We start from the raw sequence: 23,446 nt of genomic DNA, 5'->3' as shown, positions 1-23,446 counted from the left end.
AATGCCAGTGATTTTCCTTGCTTGTGAAATAGAAATGTAAACTCTTGCAATCTGAAGAATACAGGAGCACTCAGGATGCACACTTGTCAAGTTTCTCTTACAAATACATAGGATAGGGCAAGCATTGCTCTGTGAGATGTCCAGGAGCACAGATCTTGAATTTTGGAATATTTATATTTGCAAAGTGAAATTAGGGATACATTCTAAGACTAAACACAGAATCCATTGATTTCTATGCCCCTGAAAGTAATTTTATACATATGCATACTACTTATTTTACTAATTTTATGTGAGTCAAAGTTTCATGGCCTTGAACTTTGGACCTGTGGCATAATGGCAGTTCTAAAAATGTTTTCAATTTTGGACTTGGGAATTCAGGATGCTGAGAATATATTATAAGGAGAAGCATTAAAAATAGTATTCACCTTCTATTTCAATGTACATTTTTATTCATGGTTGAAAATAATAGGTAATTACAAATAACTTGTAAACTTACTCAGAATCAGTGTTCAGAGAGACATATGGATTAAATGACATATTCTGATAACTGTAGAGTATAATATACAGGTAGAAGCATAAAATGTAAAATGTAAGCTTGTGAAAACAAGTCCTGTTACCATCTGAATGTGTAAGAAAAACAAGACTCACTTTTCTACAGGCTACCAATATTATACAGGGCAATTCTTGACAGAGTTCACTTATTTTCATTTACTTCACCTGGTAGCTCAAGAAATGATAGGAAAAGACACTAATATACAAAGAAATTACTTCACAGTGTTATGTGATAGTAGAAACTCGTATTAATACAAAATATCACTTGAGGTTTATACATAGAATTCTAGTGCCAAGTTTGAGAGACATCTTGGTTAGCAAACAATCTGAGAATTCTTAAAAACAGATTTTTTCTTGGACAAATATTTTTGCTGGTAAATTGTTAATGGTTTAAGAGCAACTAGAAGTAGGCAGAAGGTGTTACAACCTGTCATTTTAAAGCAGGCACGGAGCAAAATGCTCTGCTGTTTCCACTCCTCTCCATAAGATGGCAGAGTTGATGTTACAAAAAGAGCAAACTCACTGTTAGTCTCAGAACAGTAGAAGACTTAGGGTCATTCTTAGCATTTCACCACTGCTATCTTCATTCAACAATAGTACTAATAGTACCCAGTTTGTCAGAAATTACAAACAGCAAAGGGGCAGCTATGTGTGGACCTCCAAGTATAGTAGGGTTTCCTGGAGACCCCTCTGTGAGCACTGCTTTTTCTTTCCAGACAGTTATGTCTCCCACACCCAATCACTCCAGCACCCATGGTGGTACTCCCAGATCTCCACAGAGGTCACTAGACTATATCTGTATGGCTGAGGCAAGCACAATTATTTAGACTGGCAGAGGCTGCAGAATGGACTACCTTAAGGAGAACTTAGTGGTGTGATGGGTTGGCTTTGGCTTTGGCTTGTGTGATCCAGTAACTGGTTCTTAGATTTGTCAATTCAGTCCTAAGTGATAGGGCACCATTTCCAAAGGTGGCACATACATGCTCAGAGGGACAGGTGGCTCAGATCTCCGTGTCTTGAGCATCAGAGAATGAATGAACAGTGGTGTTGCAGAGACTGAGCTCTGTAAAGGAAGTTTGCCCAAAGCTAAGAGGATTTCCATAGTCATCTTCGCAAAGAGAAATGGGGCATTTGATTAGTTTCCACTGCCCCTCTGCCCTCTGGGCTGGGGGATTCTTTCAAAACCAGATTCTTGCCCAGTGTTTGTTGAAATCATCACAAGGCAGCACAGGAAGGTTGCATTTAGGCTGATCATCTTCCTTCCTCACCAGAGCTCAGAATCTGTGGGGAAGGACATTCTCTGAACCTTCTTCCAGGGCCCAGATGTTCTAGAATGGTATTTGCTTGAGGCTTCGCAGATTAATGCAATCTCCTCGGGGGTAGAATGCATGTTCCTCATGGACAGACTCTCAGCTATTTTGCTTTATTTCTTTAATAATTGGACAATACCTCACACCCATGAGATTCTCTGCAGGCATGCTTTGAAAGAAAGGCAGTGACACCACATGGTGTCACTTAAAGGAGTTCATAAAACCTTGTGTCCCTCGGTGTATGCTGGTGTGTTTAAAAACAAAAAACAAAACTGCTAAGTATGGCAGTGGCCTGCAATAAAATTTCCCTATCAGTAGCTAGTCCTGGGTGGTCACCTTTATACATGAAAGGGAAATCTGACTAATCTGGGAATGAAAAACTTGCTTGAGTTAGCAGCTGTCCATGGATTTTCTTTTATCAATTACCGATAGATTAAAAATAGTACAGGAAACAAAGTTATTTGGGTCGATGTAAGCCTGAACTCATGAATTGGAAGAGAGCATGCCAGACCAATGCAGCATGCCTTCGAGGAGACTTTCTTGTGAAATATCTGTGGACTTGGAAAAGTCTATGCTGGAGAAAACTATGCTGTTCTACCAAAACAGACAATTAGGTAACTACAAGGGAAAAAAAATTCATCACAGGGGATAATTATCAGAAACTAGTATTAGGAGTTTAAATCTTGAAAATCAAACCTTCCTCTAGCACGGATGGTTTCCACCATACTCAGGCTCCTCTGTAGGGCATGCCTGGGAGATGGCTGGGATATAATTAAACAATGTTCTTCACCAAGTGTCTTTAGGGTTAGAGAAGCCAATGAGCACAGTCCAGCAAACGCTCTGGACATGTCACGCTGCAAGAAGCAACGCCACAGTTAAGAAACCCAGACAATGGAAGTTTGTGTGATCATCAGGAAAAAAAATTACTGGCAGCCAAAAGTAGTGCATCTTATTCAGATAAAAGCAATAATGGTTGTAGTTGTAAGACAGGTCAGAGAGAACCAGAGTACCTATTCTTAGTTCACACAGACATGATTTTAACTAAAATCTGGCTTTATCATAGTAAGAGTAAAACAGTTTTGTAAAGCTATGCACTCCTGCCTAGAGTCTATTTATTTATGGACTCTGTTATGGGTATTTCTACATCTGGTGTGTCCATTTGCCAGTCATTCAGGTTCCTAGCTTAGTTTCCTCCCTGTGTTCTTTCATTTCTGCATATTCTCTGCAATAACTACATTTTATGTTTCCTGCTCCTTAATCTGTTGGGCGCTTGAAAACTACATTATTAACACAAATCCAAGTTGTGATTTAATTAAGAATAATAAATACTAGGCTGGACAGCTTCCCACTGAAAAGAACTGAGGAGCTTCCGCACGTGGAATGTAAAAACCTCCCGGGTGTGGCCAAGACCTTTTTTTCTGCCTTTTGCTCCTTGGTTCAGCTCAGTGTGCAGGAGGTTGCTAGGCAGCAGGGATCTTGTCATATGTAAGAAGTCTCAGGAAAAAACAAAACAAACAAACAAACAAAAAACCAAACCAACCTACAAAGTCAGAAATTTGTCATTGTTTCCAGCCCAGGGGATCTCGCTGGGAACTCTCACCTACAAGCTACTAGGAGAGGGTGGGAAATTGCTTCGTTATTCTGTGTCAGGCATTTTGCTCTAGGAACTGATGTGGATATTAATTCTAACTCTCTTCACTTCAGGGTTTTCCCTTGAGGACGTGAAAGTGTCTTGAAGTGTTCACACCCACGTTTCCCTTGAGCTATGCGGAATGGAAAAAAATGTAATATCTACATCTTTAAAAGAGAACGAGGCATGCTTTTATTACAATTATTACTGATGCTAATAATACTCTGCTTCTAGCAGCATCTGTCCTGTGGCAGCTCAGATCCCCAACAGAACTTTAATGAAAACTCCGTTTTCTTAAAGGTTGTGTTTAATTATTATGCAGCTCCATAGTTATGGGTATGGAAATACAGGGTTTCTGTGGAGGAAATGAAGGAAGGTAGATGGCATGGGTTCTGAACAAAGGAGAAATAAGGAAACAAGCCCAGAGCCTCCTGACACCACTGCCCAAACCTCCTACTTTGATAAGGAATGAGTCAAAGCAGACCCTGCAGACCTAAGATCACCAGAGGCATTTTAGAGCCATCGGAGGGACTTTGATCTCTGGGCATATTTCAGGTAGTTTGACATCTGTCATCAATACCTTTCCTTGTGTTATTAAAAAGTCTAACAGTCACCAACTGATATTTTAAATCCATTATATAAAGCGTGTGCTTTAAAAACAATGAAATGAACTAATGAGTTTTGCTTGTCCTCCAAAACCAAGTTAAATAAGCCACAAGACTAAGAACACAAGAGTTCTAGTCTTAAAGAACTTGCTTGCAGGCTGGGCACTCAGGAGGCAGAGGCAGGTGGGTGGGTGTCTGTGAGTTCCAGGCCATATATATTGAGACCCTACCTCAAACAAACAAACAAAGATATTTACCTTACTACTCCATACATTATAATTTGCATAAATCACCAAGCCCTGGTTGTGATGGAATCTTAAAAGCAAGACAAAGATGAAAATCTATAGAGAATTCAAATAAATAACTATGCATATTGGATGAATAAATGGATCTATTATTATAAAGTGTTTATAATAATAACACCATCAGCAATGAGAAGAAAAGTCTGTCTGACACAATGCAGTTATCGATGAAGGAACTGCAAAGCTGGTTAATATTCACAGCATTACTTGTTTCTGTTATCTGCTTATTTATTTACTTACTAATGGAACTGAGGATTGAACTCTGGGCCTCACATGTGCTAGGCAAGCACTCTATCAATGAGCTATATCCTCAGTACCTGTTTCTTCTATCAAGACCTGAATTCAATTAATAACTCCGATTATTGGGCTCTGACTTTGACATGAGAGTACATGTGGTCTTCATAAAGTATTTTGTAAAAGTACAGGCAGTGAATATGCTTTATGGTTAGAATTCAAGATACCAGAAAGAAAATAGAATGATCCCCTTTGAACAAGGAGGTGCGGGGAAGGTGCAACTGTAACAAGCAGTCAAAAAGGGTCTTTCAACAAGTTATTAGCACATGCACTTCCTCAGGACCTGTCATCCATCAGTTGAAAGTAAGATCTCTGTGTGCTGGCTGGTAAGTGGAGTGTGCAGGTTGTTCAGAGCACACAATATTATGTTTAAGTTGCAAGTGAAGAAAGCAGACACAGAGAGAGACTAAGCAAAACCACAACCATCTGTAACGGGATCAGATGCTTTCTTCCGGTGTGCATAAAGACGAAGTAATCATATACATAAAACAAATAAGCTTTAAAAAATAAAACAAATCAGGGACTTCTACTTATCCCCTCAGAAGACAAAACGAAGTCAAGAAAACAATCAATCAAACGACAACAACAAAACTGAAGAGAATACTTATGTCCCCTGGCTAGTGATTCTCCTAAGGAAGGAGAGGCAGGCTATGGAGAGGAGGCCAGCAGCATGTGTCTTCCTGCAGGTTGCCTCACAACCTGATCATCTAAGGCTATGCAAATCTGCATCAAAAGTCATCACAAAACAGCTGGTTAGTAAAAGCCTGATCAGTAATGACTCTATAAAAGACAGCCATGTAATGAATGCAGAGGAAAAAGGCTAGACTGATTCACAGATATAATAGGACACCAGGTGAATTCGCCACTCTGACCAGCTTCAGTGTCCTCCTAAAATGGGCATAGGGAGACACCACAGGTCTTTCCATTGCTATGAAGTTAGTTTGCAGAGAAAGAGCATACTCATACGGGTGTGTGCACACGAGTGCAGTGGCCTGCAAAGGCCAAAGTAGGGAATCAGCTCCCCAGGAACTAGAATTACAGGCAGTTGTGAGCTACCCAATGTGGATGCTGAGAACTTATCTTGGGTCCTTTGCAAGAGCTGCAGGCAAGCAGTGTACACTTAACCATCTTAAGATTGACTTAACATTGAAGTTTCACTTTTGCCCCTAGATTACATAAATTTTTAAAATAACATCTTGCTGTTCTGCTCAAGCAGGCTTTATACTCCTGGCCAAGCAACCCTCCCATCTCAGGCTCCTGAGTGAGAGTTCAACTCACCTAATCATTTTGAAACTATCAGGTGTTAGCTAGATTTGGAGGCAATATATGCTCAGCACTCTTCAGTTCCCAAAATCATTTCCTAGAGAGTTGTTGAATAAGCAGTATCTGGAGTACACAGTCCAGGAAGAGGGCACAGTAAAGTTTAATGATAAAATTTTTATAATTTTTCTTAATTTTAGGTTTCTCAAAAATAATGTATTTTCTCAAGGGAAAACAATGAAAAAATGAAAAGAGAGGTTGACCAACTTAAAAAAATGTACTTCTTTTTTCCATTTAGTTCTTGTAGTGCTGGTAATCAAATCTGGGGTCTGGGCGTCAATGATAGTCATGTGCTCCCCCACTGAAGTACCTCTCCAGCACCCCTTTTTCATGTTAAACTTCACAGCAACAACAACCTCTTTCTTCTCCTCGTCTTCTTCTTCCCTTTTCCTCTACTTCCTTCTTTTCCTCCTCTTCCTTTTTTATTTTTTGTGACAGACTCTCAGTAAGCCACCTAGGCTGCTCTTGAATTTGTTTTCATTCAGCCTCACCTCCTATGTAGTAAAGGTTATAGGCCTATGCCACCATGCGTGGCTGAGCTCAATTTTAACACAGAGAAAATAACAGAATACAAAAGGTCAAATGGAGAGAAACTTGAAACGAATCCACATGAATCAGGAACAAGACAAGGATGTACAAAAGATCACACATTGTAATCACACTTTACTAAGCCCTGATCCACTTTTCTAAGCAGTGTATACTCTAGGTATTTGTTGAATTAAATAGCAATAAAATAAAGACCGTATTGATCAGTTCAGAAGATCCTGTGGAACAGAGTTCGACTGTTTCACATGGAAGAATTAACCTATTGGTGCTGTTATATGTGGACTGAGCCCTCTATTGGACTGGCTCGTTAAATCAGAGTCATTGCAACAGCAGAAAAACCAAAATACATTCTACAGAATTAACAAAATACTGGATAACCTAGCATCATATATTAGGTTTTCTTTCTGACCATAAAGACCAGATAAGAAAGCAAGAAGCAGACAATTTTATTTCATGAGGATGATGATTATATTTTTCACAATATTAGAAAGTATATATATCTTTTTTGTACAATCTATAACAGCTAAAAATTAGAGACCTCCATTTTCAACAAGATGCTGCTCTTGAAGTGTATGAAAAAGACTGCTCAATATTCTTCTATATGTGTTTACTATTCTAAGTTTTAGATGGGTACAATATCATCTAGAATATAGGGCTCTAGTGCCCAGTATTTTTTGCAACAAAGTTTGGAGTAGACCAAACTTTGGCAAATGATGTAAGTAGAAATACTCTAAGTCAGCTTCTGAGGCTTGTCATCAGACAAAAGAAATGCCATTCTTTTTTGCCTTTCTTGTCTTTAGTCCCCTTGGCTGGAATTAACAACCAGACATATGCTTCAGCAGTCATTTTAAATGTTGTTATGATTTGAGACCCATAGGAACAAAAGATGAAGCAACAAGAGGACAAGCTCTCTAGGAGGACGTCATACTAATCTCTGTTGACGGTATCCAGAACTTTAGAATATGAAGAGGAATAGCTAACTCTCTTAGTTAAGCTGCTGTTGTTCTGTTGTTAGTGTTGGTGACAGCAATGGTCATTTGTGGTTCAACTTAACTCTAAAGTAGGTTGGCTGGTTGTTTATAAAAGCAGATACTATGGGGAAAACCACCTGAATTATCTATTTCATCAGACAACTTCTTATCAGCTTTAAAGAGGAAGGGAAATGTGCTTGAGTGTCTTCACTCAGTGAAACAAACACGGCCATTTGACCAAAGGAGCAAAACTGACATTCTCCAAATCAAGATGGCATAACTTTCCATTTCCGTTCTTTCAACCTATGTCTCACTCTGTTACTTCTTTGCTGTTCTCTTTCCTCCATTGCTTTATTCTTTTAACTTATCTCTCAAGTTCAAGCTAATGCCTATTTGGATCCTTTGAATATTTAATTTTTTAAAAAACATTTACCATTTAATAGGATCCATACCCTTTATATGAATGCAAGTTCAAAGAAAATGGTTAATTCTCTGTAGGCACTAATTCCCCAAACAGATTCCAGAATTTAAGAAGATTTATCCACTATGTAGAAATGGCCTTTTCTATAACTCTCTTCAGGAGCAAAAGAGATGCTACTCACAAAACAAAATGTGAATTTTTCTAGTCTTCCACTTTTCAGATTTTTTTTCTTAATCAACAAATACGTTTGTCTAATGTTTAAAATGTACCAACTCCTTTTCTGAGTGGTACGCTATTTAATCACACAAGGAGTAATGTTTTCCATTGGTTTTGCTCTTGGACAAAATATTCTTAATTTGTAGCCTTATTTATAATAAACATTTAAAGTTGACTTCTGGACACTCTAAAGGCTCCTTGACTTGAAAATGTTATAGGCTACTTGCATTTTAAAAAAAAAAATATTTTGTAAGCTCAGAGATTTAAGGTTTCTGAGTCTTTAAAAGACAAATGGGCATGTGTGAGTTCAACAATGGTGTCAGAAGTTCAACAATCACTGAAGCATGGGCCACTCCAGAAGCCAGTTTTTATGTCCGCTTGCTGCTGGTTATCAAGGAAGAGAGTAGAGAAGCCAGGTCGGAGGACCTTTTCCAAAACTCCAAGTTTGTATCATTTCCTTGGCCAGTAGCTTTGTTTACATCTTAGGGCTAGTTCAGGGACACATTAAGCCATCCTGGAATTACTTCATTAGCACAGAAATATCTGTCTTGGGCTTGGTTTTATCTGAGCTGCCTGTGACCAGTCCATAACACATCAGTTATTTGTATTTTTTCCTACTTTATTCATCCAACCCTTGAAAGAAAGCATATATTGTCTTGGGCTAAAATGTCAAGTCAGAACACTGACTTCTAATCAATCTGTAAAGTTTTTTTTCCAAATTCCTTATTAAAGTGACCCACAAGTGATAAGTATTTACTTTCAAAACAACACACCCAGAATGTTTTCCATAGTGAGACCATTTTGGAAACATAAGTTTTAAAATTAAGTACAAAATGAAGATCTGTTTTATCTCGGCAAGATTCTAATTTTCAGAGGCAAAAAGTACAATTTTGGTTTTTACTTGCTCCTCGATTTAGCAATCATGATGGCTTTTCCAACCTTCACAACACACATTTCAGTCGATTCTAATGGAGACAAATTTTGCTTATCAGAAAAGGACTATGTAGTGGATGAAACAGGTAGTCAGCCATCTTTCTATATCCTGTCAGGTTGAGCTACTAAAAGATAGCTGCCTCTTTTATTTGTATTTATGGGAACATCAAGGCTTGTTTTACCAAAGGAATAAGAAAATGCATCAGTCTATTGCTAGAACAAGATGCCATGTTGTCTTCTAAAATGAAGTGAACCAACTACGTTCAAGGTTTAGAGAAGTATGAAGACAGGAAAGGAAGTTAAGATCACTGGGGAACATGCTCTTACAGTTTTTCTCTGATGTGGATTGCTCCATGCCCAAGGCATTTCCTGTCCAAGAGTTCTCTAATCCCTTCGTCCTTCTGTCCAACTTTTGCTGGCTTTGGAACATGTTTGGAAGTTCCCCTGAATAAGCTGATGGCATCCTAGTTCCTGCATTGCCACACAGTGTAGCAGGATGTGCCAAGGAAGAGTAAGTCATTCATTCAAAAGAAGGCTGAACCTGAAGCCAGGTTGGCCATGACTAACAAGGCTTGGTGTCAAGGTGGTTCAGTGACAAGACTTGGGCTTTGTGTCATTCTTCTACTCCCTGACACAACCCTGGGCTCCTCAAATGGGAATTTGATGGCACCACCTTTCAGGTTCCAGGAGCTCTTTGTCATTTAGAATCTAGGTTTATTCTCAGTGAGAAACCAACTGACTGACAGGACACAACCTTCAAGACATGAGGGCAGAGGTGACTGCATTAAATTTTGACTGTTAGCAGACTTGGGAAATCTATGTACATAAGAGGGAGAAGAGGGAAGAGAGAGACTTCCATAAATATACAAAAACTCATACCAATTCCAGTGGTTTATGGGTGCCTTAGAGATACATGAGCTGCACTGGACTGTCTCTGGAGCAAACAGTGAACAGACAGAGCTGTGATGAAGGGAAGACTTAATTTCCATGTGTGTATGAAAGGAGCAAAATGGCTTTTCACATGGGAACTAACACAGAGACAGGAAAACACTGCAATGAGACAAATACTGGCCTTACATGGTGAGCAGACAGTTTATCAGCAATGCAGTTAAACTTCAGCAGTGAGAATCAACATGGATTTTATCAATCTACTTGGCCATGTTACAGTGGTCAGATATTTGGTCATGTTACAGTGGCCAGATAGTTTGTCAAAACTAGTTTACACCAGTAGACTAAATCAAGCATGCTGCAGTTTCTAATGGGGTATTTATTGGGGGTCAACGGCATCATGAAGACTGATGGAAAAGGGGACCAAGGAAGGTTCCTAAAGTGTCAGACATGTTCTGTATTTTGGTTGAAGCATTGCTCATTCAGTTTGTGCACTTCTCATTGTACCCTTAAAATCTATGCATTTCACCATACGTATATTTTATTTGAATCTAAAGGTTCCCACCATTGTAATACTTTTTCCAAGATGGACCTATTCTTCCCCTTAGAAAATTAGATTTCCCACTTAATTTTCTTGATTATTGGGATGAATAGGAGGAAAAAGAAAAACTGATGTAACTCAAGCATAAATATTTTTGTTACAGATTTCTATAGAGAATTCTATAGCATTTGAATGTTCCCTTTGACTATCCTAAAAGTTCCTGGCTATAGATTTATGGCTGTAATTTCTGTCCCACAGCCCTTGAGTTGTATGTTTAGGTCTGACATCAGTGTTGGGAGTGAAACAAAGTGCAGAAAATATGAACCTCATAGACAGCCAACTCCTTGTATAGGGGAAGGGTTCCACACAGCATTTCTGTTTTGTACTCAATCATAATATAAACATACACATGCATATTTGTCTCAGGATGTTGCAAGAATAAGAGATACATCAATCTTTAAATTTAGATTTCCAGGCCAGAATACTGTTGTGGACTCTTTAGAGATTCAGAACAAAGGACTCCATGTTTTCTCTGTGTCTGGTGCTGTTTAAACAGTGATCTGTGCTCAGTCTGAAAGTTGGATCCATTCTTTGTGCAATCTGCCACAGGTCTACCTTGTGTCTGATGCCCAGAGGCAATGTCTGCGTACACAAAACCATTAGCTTAGCAGGGTTCAGGGGCCAGTAACCTGGATGTCACAGCTCAGTAACACAGACAGTCCGCTTAGAAATGACTTGGAGAAGATTTTCACAGATTTTTTTTTTTCATTTTGCATGCCTCAAGTTAAATTAAGAAAAAATTAAAAACCATTTTTTTTTTTTTTACAATTTACAAGTGCTCATATAAGAAGATGACTTAAAAAAAAAAGAACAAAACCCCACCCAAGCCCCCAGAGCTCATCTAGCAAACAATGCTAATGTTACACAGGCTGAGACCTCGCAGCTCCGTGTTCTCTGGTCTGGTCGGCAGGGGGCGCAGTCCTGCTGTCTAGGAGCAAGGTGGTGCTGTGGGATCCCCAGAGCTAGAGGCCAGTGGTGCTTTGTTCCCTAACTCAAGTCCAGGAGCCGCATTTCAGAGTCAATGTCATTACTTATTTCGACCTGAAAAAGAAAATATGAATTGCTTTAAAGAACTCCAGTGCTGATAAATGAAAAGCCTGTCCCTTTCTCCAGGCCTTTTGAAATGCAAAGCAATTTAGGGTGGGCCTGCTTCTGTCTGACTCAGGAGCTAGGAAGTCTGAAGGCTCAGCTCTTCTGCTTTTCAGATCAAGTTGTGGCAGTCCGAATGGGGAGACAGCTGACAGCCACAGACTGTGGGATGAGGTGGGCTCACTCTCTCAGGGGGGAAAGGCACTATATATCCCCAATTTATTAACCATTCTTCTGTAGCCTCTTCATGATAGAGGGGTTGGTCTGAGAAAAATCATGGATCTGGCTCCCTCACCAACATCCTACCCTGGGATGTATAGCATTACATATCCATTTGCCTTGGCCACTGTGCCTAAATATTTGGTAGGGAAAAGAAACAAACAAAATATAACAAAACGCATCCCACCACCCCACTACCCAAAAGAGCCTATTCTTGGTAGTGTCTTTTAGATGTGATTAACATTTCAGTCTATAGACCAGGTAGCGTATATCTTTCTCCACAGTGTGGGTGGACATCGTGGCATCATTTGAAAGCCTCACCACACAGTCAATTTCCTGAGTTACAGGGGGTTCTCCTGCCAGATCATTGGCAGCGTTGACTTCTTCCTGTTCTTCAGTCTGCTAGCCTCAACCACAGATTGAAGACTTTCCAAGCTCAGTTACTACATAGGCCAGTTTCTTAACATCTCTGCCAACTCTTTCTTCCTTTTTCCTCTATTTCATAACCCCCTTACCTTCTGCTTCACTTCCTGCTTCTCTGTCTCCTTCTCCCTTTGCAACAGCAGTACCCCTACCTACCACCACCAATGTAAATTTTGCTTGTCTGGCCAACCCAAAAGTACTGCAACCCTCCTGTGTGAGTCATTCGAGTTGTCACATTCTGAACAGTGTTCCCATAACTGCTTTTGCAGCCTTTGGAATGTTTAGATCTGAACAATGTGTCCACGCTTAGTCAAAGTCAGCCTCAGCACCGTACCTGCATAGGCAGGTAGAGTGTGTTAGCTCTCTCTGAGATCTTTCGCCTGGGAAGTTGACTTAGCTGGTCTACACCTTACTCTCCTTTGATAGCCCAGGGGAACTGGCCTCTGTACACTTCTACTCACCCTGCTACAAGATCTCAAAGTGAGCTCTGCACTTCCCTGTGTGCGGCTCGTGGCCACTACTGACACTGGTGAGATTCTACCCTGTTCCTCGCAGTCACGTGAGTTTTTTTTTTCCTTCCAGAATAACCCTCAGCACCTTAGCGAGGGAGGCTGCTTCCTGCTACTCTCACACCCCTGTGTAGACATTTCTCTTCCATTAGTGTAGTTCAGGGACTCCACCACTCGGAACGAGCCTTTCAGTCATAATTTGAAATAGTTTAAAAAAATCTCCAGCTTTCTACCCTTCCCCTTTCTGGTGTCTCTTTTCTCCCCACAAATGCTGTTTCCCCCTTCACAGCCCGGGAGGCTCCTGGTCATCTGGAGTCTTGCTGCAGCATTTACTCTGTGCTTATATTTCTTTGGAGTCTGAATGGCAAGCTCCTACGTCTAATCCTTGCACTCTGCATTTTAACGATGATTACCGTGGGGGAGATAAAGAGATGCGAGTATAAAAATGGAAATGTATAACTTCATACAGTCTTAAATTAGCAGGAAGAATGCAGGTTCTAAAGATCGCTTCTCTGTGAACACATGAAGCTGGTGTCAATGAAGTGAGTCAAAGCAGGAGCCTTACTGTATCTAGTATAGAGGAGCCAAGGATGCCACTGGATAGCACTTGCCCAGCGGGACAGACCCGACACAAGCAATTACCTGGCCCAACAAAGTGTAGAGGCCAGGAGAAGCTGCCTGACTATAAGAATCTGTTTGCCTGCTCATCTCTTTACTTTTACCTAGTCTCCACCACCTCAGTTCTTAATAATATTTAATACATTTCACATCTGTATTGCTCCAATTACCTAGAAATATTCATTATAGTAGATTTGTTGAAATGATAACTCACATTATATTAGATCATTATATCTCCTCAATCTATTTTAATTATTAACAAGATTTGGCTCCTGTTACTAAATAGAGTAGTTCAAGGTCAGGCTTGCCTTTACAAATAGGCACCCGGTAGGTGGTGGTATGCATGCACTTCCTACACGGCACAGAAACTGTTACGAGTGAGCAATAGGTCTAGGTACTGACTTTGGATTCTTAAACTCATGTCTCTCCTCTCGTCCTTGCTTTTAAATAGGTGCACGAAGGAAGTTTAACAATGGCTCAATTAACCCAGCCTCCAATGGCAGAGAAAAAACAGATGACACGACAATGATGCTGGTTCAATATATTCCTGGTAGGCTTGTAACACTTTTTCTTTCTACTTGTTTTCTAAGTTTCTTGGTATTGTGTCTGATGTGTGTGTGTGTGTGTGTGAGATCTGCCCTTCCTTCTGTTATTTCTAGTATTGTTTTCCCACAGACTTGGAATAGTATTTTTAATGTAATTCAAACCCAGATGGTGGAAGCAAAGGAAGATTTCTGCAAACTGTATTCTGGCCTCAATATGTCTGACATAGTACACGTGCAACACACATACACACACACACACACACACACACACACACACAGTTGTAAAGAACTGATCTTTGAGAGGGGTGTAGTGGTGCACCCATTTAATTGCAGGACGAAAGAGGCAAGAGTTTGAATTCTAGGCCAGCATGGTTGACACCTTACTGTGCTAAGACCACACACACACACTCACACACACACACACACACACTGAACTTTAAAAGATGAATGGTTGTGTGGCATGAGTAGAAACTTGATTCTTGACCTAAAATGCTCTGTAGACAAATAGAGTAGTTGAAAATGACTGTGAACAGAAATATGAATTTGTACAGTAGGATATGGCCTTATATTTGTGGAAGCATGGTAATGTCTTCAGTTGGGTAAGAATTGGGTTCATATCACAGAGAATGAGGTTTCATATCTCAATGTCAGATAAAGGATGGCAGAATCCCTAGAGAGAATTGGATAGTTGACTGATCTTTAGTTGTAGTGACCACATTGGGATATATGTGTACATATATATATATATATATATATGTACACATATATATATGTACACATATATATGTGTGTGTATGTATATATATACTTATATGTGTATATATGTATATATGTATATATACAGTAGTCATAACAATGTGTAACCCCTTCTCACAATGAATGAGAAGGTTATTAATGCCCGTGAGAAGAAAAGAGTTCCCAAGCCAGAGAGGGCAAGGCGCTGAGATAAAGCTATCCTTGTGGTTTATATACTGGAAATCCTGTCTCTCTTTTGGGACAACTAAGACTGCATTGAATGTGTTGCAGTTGTAGTGCCCTTGAGATAGTTCTTAAAAGCTAATGTTTCTAAAACTGCTTCCATTTCCAGGGGCTAATGTGGCTCTCAGTCAGTGGGATTTCATGATTTGCAATATAAAGAATGAGACAGCTATCACTAGGAAGAGATCTCAGGTAAGAGTGCTCTGTGTACCACAGAGGACAGAGCTAGTATATTTTACACATCTTGACTAGCTGCGAAGAGCAAGCAAGGATAAATCCAGACTATGTTAAGGACAGTTATTATGTATTAATCTTTAGTCTATTTAAGCCACTATTGCTGACTGTTACTGCAAGTTTTTCTTTTCTATTATATTTTTATTTAAAACAGTTTTAAATTTAAATATATTTTTGGCCATATTCTTCCCAACCCACCTGTTCTACCAGATCCTCTCTCACTCCCTACCTATACAACCTTATCTCTTTCCTAAATAAACAAACGAAAAGCCAATACAACATCCCTACCAATCAAGAAAACAACATAAAAAGTCAACCACTCAAAAGAAGACAATATCCAACCAACCAACCAACCAACCAAACAAACAAACAAAACCAAAAAAACCTCACCAAACTGTAACCAAATAAAACCACACAAAAAGCTATGGAGTGTATTATATGTTGATCAACTACTTCTTAACATGGGACATGCCCTTACATAAGGCATGAGATATACTCCGTGTCCCTTCATTGGAGAAAGCTTATTTGCTCTCTCCAAACAGGGGTAAATGACAGTTTAGTTGTTAACCATTACCCTAGTGGATAGATTTCATTATTTCCTTCCTTCCTTCCTTCCTTCCTTCCTTCCTTCCTTCCTTCCTTCCTTCCTTCCTTCCTTTCTCCTATCTGCCTTTTCTCTTCCTCTTTCTCTCTCTCCTTCCCTCCATCCCTTTCTCTCTTCTTTCTTTCTTACACTCATTTTAAAATAAAACATAATAAGATAAAACAAAAACGATCACAACGAAGTTGGACAAGGTAAACCAACAGAAAAAAAAAAGAACCTAAGAAGGCACATGAATCAAAGACCCATTCTTTTTCACATTTATGAATCCCATGAAAAAACAGTAAACTGGAAGCCATAATAAAAGTGAAGAGGATCTGCTGCCTTAGTCTCTGTGAGTTCATATGAGCTTTGATCATGTTGATTTAAAGGGCCTTGGTTTCTTAGTGTTCTCCATCCCTCTGGCTCATATTCTTTCTGCCTCCTCTTCTGTGGTGTTTCCAGAGATCTGAAGGGCGAGATTTGATGGAGACATCCTGTTTATGGCTGAGTATTCCAAAGTCTCTCATTCTCTGCTTAATGTCTAGCTGTGGGTTTCTATATTTTGTTCCCATCTGCTGCAACAGAAAGCTTCTCTGATGACCACCGAATGAGTGTTACTCTGTGAGTATAGCAGAAAGTCATTAAGAGTCATTGTATCACATTTTTTTCTTCTTGTGGACCAGTGTTATTTAGTTTTACCTAGGTCTCTACTCTATGTAGTCTCTGGTTGTTATTTACCCAGGCAGTATCAGGTATGGGTTCCATTTTGTGAACTGGGGCTTAAGTCAAATCAGTTATTTGTTGGTTACTCCCACAAGCTCTGTGACACTATTGCATTAACATATCTTGTAGGTTCTGTTCCATTTAGATCAAGGGCTTTGTGGCTAGCTTGGTGTTTCCCTTTGTCCTTTAATAGCATGTGCAGTATCTTCCTGTTTCAAAGACTCTGGAATGTAGGTGTGAAGGCTCTGTGTAGGCACAAACTCAACATCTTCCTGTTCAGTGAGTTGTATAGGTGTTGTCTTCAGTAATGGGGCCTTGCTGTCAGTTTGTGGGAAACATAAAGTATTGGCAACAACCAGGGTTGCTTGGGGACTTCTGAGGAGTCCCCTTAAAGAACAACTCAATTAAATGTACCCTAATCCCAATAAGGGATACTTTGTTTGGTGACAAGTGATACTTAGTTGGAGCTCTCTCCCCTCCCACCCCCCCACTATTGGCAATTTCATTTAAACCTCCTTTATATACACATATATATTTTAGGAAGTTTTTACTGTATTATGTTTATATTCTACCCCTCACATAACCCTTAATTTTAGCTATCTCTTCTCCCCCATTCCCTTTCACAACTTCTCTTTCTCCTAACTTAATACTATTGAAGCCCTTTGAAGTTTTATCTGTCTATTCTATTTCCCTTTTCTAACTAGATCTGTCTATTCCCTCAACTCCCTTACTCTATGCCTAGCCTCTCTGATTCTCTTGATGGCAGCTTGCTTATCACTGACTTTACAACTACTATCTACATATAAATAAATATATACTATACTTTTCTTTCTGGGTCTGGGTTACCTCACTCAGGATAATATTTTTCTAGTTCCATCCATTTTGCTTGCAAATTGCATAATATCATTAAAAAACAGTTCTATAATGCTCTGTTATGTAATTGTACCTCATTTTCTTTATCATTCTTCTACTGAGAGACATCTAGGTTTCCAGTTCTGGGTTAGGAAATTGGTATGTTGCTGTAAGCAATGAACATGGTTTAGCAAGTGTTTTGTGGTAGGATGAAGTGTCCTTTGGGTATATGTCTATAACTGGTATTGCTGGGTTTTGAGTCAATCTTGCTGAAAAACTGCCACATTGAATTCCAAAGTGGTTGTTCAAGTTTCCACTCCCACTAGCAATGGAGGAGTGTTCCTCTTACTCCATATCCTCACCAGGAAGATTTTGTTGATCTTAGTCATTCTAACAGGTATATGATGGAATCTCAAAGTAGTTTTGATTTATATCTTCCTGGTAGCTAAGGATGTTAAACATTTCTTTAAGCATCTCTGAGACATTTGAGGTTCCTCTAGAATTCTTTGTTGAGGTCTGTACCCCACTTTTAGCTGGGATATTTGTTTTCATGATATGCAGTTCTTCAAGTTCTATTAGTCCTCTATTGGATATAGAATTGGTAAAAAGTCTTTTCCAATTCTGTAGGTTGTCTCTTAGTCTGAATGACAGCATTCTTTGTTGTGCAGAAGCTTTTGAGTTTCATGAGGTTTCATTTATTAATTGTTGATCTTCATGCCTGCACTATTAGTATTCTGTTTAGAAAGTCTTCTCCTTTGACAATGACTTCAAGGCTATCCTCTACTTTCTTTTCTATTCGGCTCAGTGTATCTGGTTTTATGTTGAGGGTTTTGATCTATATGGACTTGAGTTTTGTGTAGGTGATAAATATAGATTTATTTGCATTCTTCTATAGGCACACATCCAAATTGACCAAAACTATTTGTTGAAAATGTTGTTTTTTTTTTCCAGTGTGTATTTCTGGCTTCTATCAAATATCAGGTTTCCATAAGTGTGTGTATTTATGTCTGGGTCTTCAATTCAATTCCATTGATTGATGTGTCTGATTATTTTGCTATTACCATGCTGTTTTTTACTATGATAGCTTTGTAGAAGTACTTAAAATCTGGAAAAAATGATACCTCTAGCACTTCCATTATTATTCAGGATTGTTTGAGTTAGTATGTGAGTATGTGTGTGTTTGTGTGTGTGTGTGTGTGTGTGTGTGTGTGTGTGTGTATGTGTGTGCATGTATATGTTTTCATATAAAGCTAAAATTTGTTCTTTCAAGATCTATGAAGAGTTGTGTTGGACATTTGATGCAGGGTGTGATGAATCTGTAGTATAGATTGCTTTGGCAGGATGACCATTTTTATAATGTTAATCCTACTAATCTATTAGCATGGGAGATCTTTCCACATTCTGATATCGTCTTCAATTTCTTGATTAAATGTCTTAAAGTGTTTAATCATGCAAGTCTTTTATTTCCTTAGTTAGGGATATTCTAAGATATTTTATATTACTCGAGGCTATTGTAAAAGATGTTGCTTCTCTGACTTATTTCCCAGACCATTGATCATTTATATATATAGGACAGCTACTGATTTTTATGAGTTAATTTTGTATCCTGCCATTTAGCTGAAAGAGTTTTTCAACTGTACGAGTTCCCTGATAGAATTTTTTGGGTATCTTATGTATATCATTATATCATCTGCAAATAGTGATACTTTGATTTCTTCCTTTCCAATTTGTATTCCCATGCTCTTCTTCAATTTTAATATTGTTTTATCTAAGTTTTGAAGTACTATATTGACTAGTTATGGGCAAAGTGGGCAACCTTGCCTTGTTTATGATTTTAGTGGAATTGGTTTGAGTTTCTCATCATTTAAGTTGAGGATATCTATGGACTACCTGTAAACTGCCATAATAAATATGATGAGGTATGTTCCTTGCATCTGTAATCTCTCTAGACTTTATCATGAAGGGGTATTGTATTTTGTTGATGACATTTTACACATCGAATGAGATCATCATGTTTTTTTTTTTCTTTCAAATTGTTTATATGGTGGATTACATTTGTTGATTTACCTATGCTAAGTCATCCTTGTGTCTCTGGGATTAAGCATCTTGATCATGATGGATGATCTTTTTTGATAAGTTTTTGGATTAGATTTGCTAGTATTTTATTGCATATTTTTGCTCCTATGATCATAAGGGAAATTAGGCTATAATTCTTATTCTTTATTAAGCCTTTATATTGTTTGGGTATCAAAGTAATTCTGCTCTCATAAAATAAAGTAGGCCATGTTCCTTTGGTTTCTATTTTATGGAATAATTTGAGGAGAAATGGCATTAAGTCTTCTTAAAAAACTGGTAGAATTCTACTGTAAAATCATCTAACTCTGGGCTTTTTTTTTTTTTTTTTTTTTTTTTTTTTTTTTTTTTTTTTTTTTTTTTTTTTTTTGAGACAGGGTTTCTCTGAGTAGCCCTGGCTGTCCTGGAACTCACTCTGTAGACCAGGCTGGCCTCGAACTCAGAAATCCACCTGCCTCTGCCTCCCAAGTGCTGGGATTAAAGGCGTGCGCCACCACCGCCCGGCTTTTTTTTTTTTTTTTTAAGTTGAGAGACTGTTTCTATTTCATTAGTGGATATAGGCATGTTTAAATTGCATATTTGATCTTGACTGAACTTTGTGAAATGTTATGAATCCAGAAAATTATCTATTTCTTTGGATATTCCAACTTGGTGAAGTACAAGGTTTTAAAGCATGTCCTTATTTAAAGCATGTCCTAGATTTCCTTGGTATTTGTTATTATGTTTTCCTTTTCATCTCTAATTTTGTTCATTTGGATAGTTTCTCTCTGCCTTTTATCAAATTTTGTCAATCTTGTTGATGCAAGGAACCAATGTTAAGGCATGTTTCTTAAATGTAGCCAAAGGATGGAAGCTGTCTTTGAAAGCCTTCTGTTAGTCTCTGTCTTTTTATTAGGGGATTGTGGTCTTTGCTGTTTAAAGAGATGTCTATGAACAATGATTCCTGTGAAATTTTTGTTGGTGCTGATGGTGTGCATGTGTGTGTGTGTGTGTGTGTGTGTGTGTGTGTGTTCATGTGTGTGTGTTTATTTCTTGACCCTTCCTTCTTTTGATTTTGTTAGTTTTGGATTATTTAATGTCTGTATATTAAGGATGGAGTTTACTATTTAATATCTTTAATAGGGCTGGTTTTGTAGATAGGTTTTGTTTAAATTTGTTTTTTATCATGGGACATCACATTTTCTCTATCTGTGGTGATTAAAAGCTTTGTTGGGTATAGTAGTCTGCTATGTCATGTGTTGTCTCAGACTGTCCATTGAGAAGTCAGGCATAATTTTAATAGGTCTGCTTTTAAATGTTACTTGGTCTTTTTTCTTTATAGCTTTAATATTCTTACTTTGTTCTGTACATTTAACATGTTGGTTGTTATGTACTAAGAAGACATTTTTCCTGTACTGTTTTGTTTGGTATTCTGTATGCTTCTTGTACCTTGATAGGCATCTTCATCTTTAGGTTAGGGAAATTTTCTTTTAAGTTTTTGTTGAGAATATTTTCTATGCCATTTACCTGTGTTTGTTTTCCTTCCTCTATTTTTATTATTCTTAGATTTAGTCTTTTCATTTCCTGGATGCCTTATATACCAGGAGTATTTTAGATTTAACCTCTTCTTTGACCAGTATGTCCAAATCTTCTATCATATCTTCAATGTCTTAGATTCTCTCTTCCATCTCTTCAATTTATTCATGAAGCTTGTTTCTGCAGTTCCTGTTTGAATTCATAAATTTTAAATTTACATATTTCCCTCAGTTTTAAAAAAGCTATTTCTACTTTCAGGTCTTGATTGGTTTTATTTGGTTCTTTTCATTGTTTGTGTTTTCTTTTATTTTTTTCCACAACATTTTTTATTAGATATTTTCTTTATTTACATGTCATATGATATCTCCTTTCCCGGTTTCCCTTCCGAAAAATAAAATAAAATAAAATAAACAAAAAACAAAACAAAACCAAAAAACCCTGTTCCCTCCCCCCTCCCTGTGCTCACCAACCCACCCTCTCCATCTTCCTGGCCCCGGTATTCCCCTATACTAGGGCATAGAACCTTCACAGGGCCAAGGGCCTCTTCTGCCCTTTGTGACTGACTAGGCCATCCTCTACTATACATATGCTGCTGGATCCATTAGTCCCACCATGTGTACTCTTTGGTTGGTAATTTAGTCCCTGGGAGCTCTGAGGGTACTAGTTAGTTCATATTGTTGTTTGTCCTAAGTGGCTGCAAACCCTTCAGCTCCTTGGGTCCTTTCTCTAGCCCCTTCCTTGGGGACCCTGTGCTCAGTCCAATGGATGGCTGTGAGCCTCTACTTCTGTATTAGTCAGGTACTGGCAGAGCCTCTCAGAAGACAGCTATATCAGGCTCTTGTCAGCCAGCACTTGCTGGCATCCACAATAGTGTCTGGATTTGATGATTGAATATGGAAAGGATTCCCAGGTGGTGCAGTCTCTGGATTGTCCTTTCTTTAGTCTCTGCTCCATAGTTTGTCTCTGCAACTCCTTCCATGGGTTTTCATAGGCTTAATTAAAATATTTATTCATTTCCTATTTAAGGACCTTGATCATATTCATAAAGCCTATTTTAAGGTCCTTTTCTTGTGTTTCAGCCATGTTGGAATATTCAGAGTCTGCTGTGTTAGAGCTGCTCAGCTCTAGTGGAGTCATATTGCCCTGGCTGATATTGATTATGTTTTGACACTGGTGTCTAGGCATCTGGGATTAGGAGGCTTGTAATTCCAGATGATTATATCTGACTTTTCTTTGTTGGGTGAATTTTTTTGTCCCTTGGCTTTTGCTTCCTTTCTGGTTCTTAGGAACTTTTCATGGCTGCGTGTTGCCTGTAGGAAAGTCCTCTTAGTTTCTGATAACTGTGGGCAGTGGGGGGTTCCAGGTAAGAGGTATTTCTAGGTATTAGAACATGAGACTTAGGAATATGGAATGGTTGCAGGCATTGAAGGAGCTTTACAAGAGAGAAAAAAAAGCAGGATCTTCCACAAGGATCTGGAATGAGGACAAACAGTATGGAGAGGTCACAGCAGAAGTTTTGCTAAAGGGCTGGGGATGAGACTGGGGGATTGGACTTAGAGGAATAGAGGGGGATGTGAAGATTTGCAGTTAGCCTACTTGCTTCCCTAGTCAGTGTGGTATGTCCCCAAGGAGTGTCTGCTGGAGTGAGTGAGAAATTTGGAGGGGAAAATCTGTGTGGTCCACTGGAGATGGGTGCAGAAGGGGAAGGAAGGAAGGCTGCAGCAGCTGTTCTGTTACAGGGGAGAGATGAGACTGGAGGATTGCACTTGGAAGAGCAGAGGGAGAGGTGAAGATCTGCAATTAACTTACCTACTTCTCTATGGATTCCCAGGGAGTTCCTGGTGGGGTTGGGGGGTGGGGCAAAGCAATGAGTTGAAGGGCAGAGGTTAGGAGGGGAAGATCTGTGGGAGCCACTAGAGACAAGGTGCAAGGGCATCTATAGAATGTATTCTGCTGCAGAGCTGGGTATGAGACTGGGGATTTGATTTGATGGAGCAAACAGAGAAGTGAAGGTCTGGTATCAGCCTACCTGTTTTCCTGGCTGAAGTGGTGTCAGCCATTTCTTTTTTTAAATAAGAATGTGAAAATCCATTATTCCATCTTCTTACCCATCTCCCCCACCCCTGGCACTGTGGTTGTACACCTGATCTGTCTTACTAGTTAGAGCTAAATCAAAACACTAAATCTAAAATGATCTTGTGTGGAAACGATTCACAACAGTATTATTACTGATAGAAAAATAATGTTCTTAAGGAAGACCAAATAGACATATTCTTCTTGGCATTTGTCTGGACTTTTGGAGAAAGACAAAACAGAACAAAAGACAGGCAATGACTGTATCTACCTAGAGCATGCCAGAGTAGTGTCTTGAATAGGGATTAGCTGCTTCTGACATTTAGCACTTAGAGGCAATAGGGGCCACTCAATCAGCAGTGGTCGTGTAACATTGCAATTCTTTTTTTTTTTTTTTTTTTTTTTTTTTTTTTTTTTTTTTTT

General features: G+C 38.8%; 1 protein-coding gene across 5 annotated transcripts in view; it reads right to left on the bottom strand.

Annotated features, from left to right (window-relative positions):
* Nucleotides 1–426: 426 nt before the first annotated feature.
* The window catches only part of Nkain3 (sodium/potassium transporting ATPase interacting 3), a 652,366-nt gene continuing 629,346 nt past the window's right edge, over nucleotides 427–23,446 (bottom strand). For all 5 annotated transcript variants that reach the window (XM_031366509.1, XM_031366514.1, XM_031366513.1 and 2 more), the window contains one exon: nucleotides 427–11,630. In XM_031366509.1, coding sequence (XP_031222369.1) covers nucleotides 11,577–11,630 — 54 coding nt within the window. In that variant the 3' untranslated portion in view covers nucleotides 427–11,576. The remainder of the gene's footprint in view (nucleotides 11,631–23,446) is intronic.

The sequence above is a fragment of the Mastomys coucha genome, unplaced genomic scaffold (assembly GCF_008632895.1).
Source record: "Mastomys coucha isolate ucsf_1 unplaced genomic scaffold, UCSF_Mcou_1 pScaffold14, whole genome shotgun sequence".
Classification (NCBI taxonomy): Eukaryota; Metazoa; Chordata; class Mammalia; order Rodentia; family Muridae; genus Mastomys; species Mastomys coucha.
Note: the sequence above shows the minus strand (reverse complement) of the source record. Positions and strands in the feature narration are given on the sequence as shown.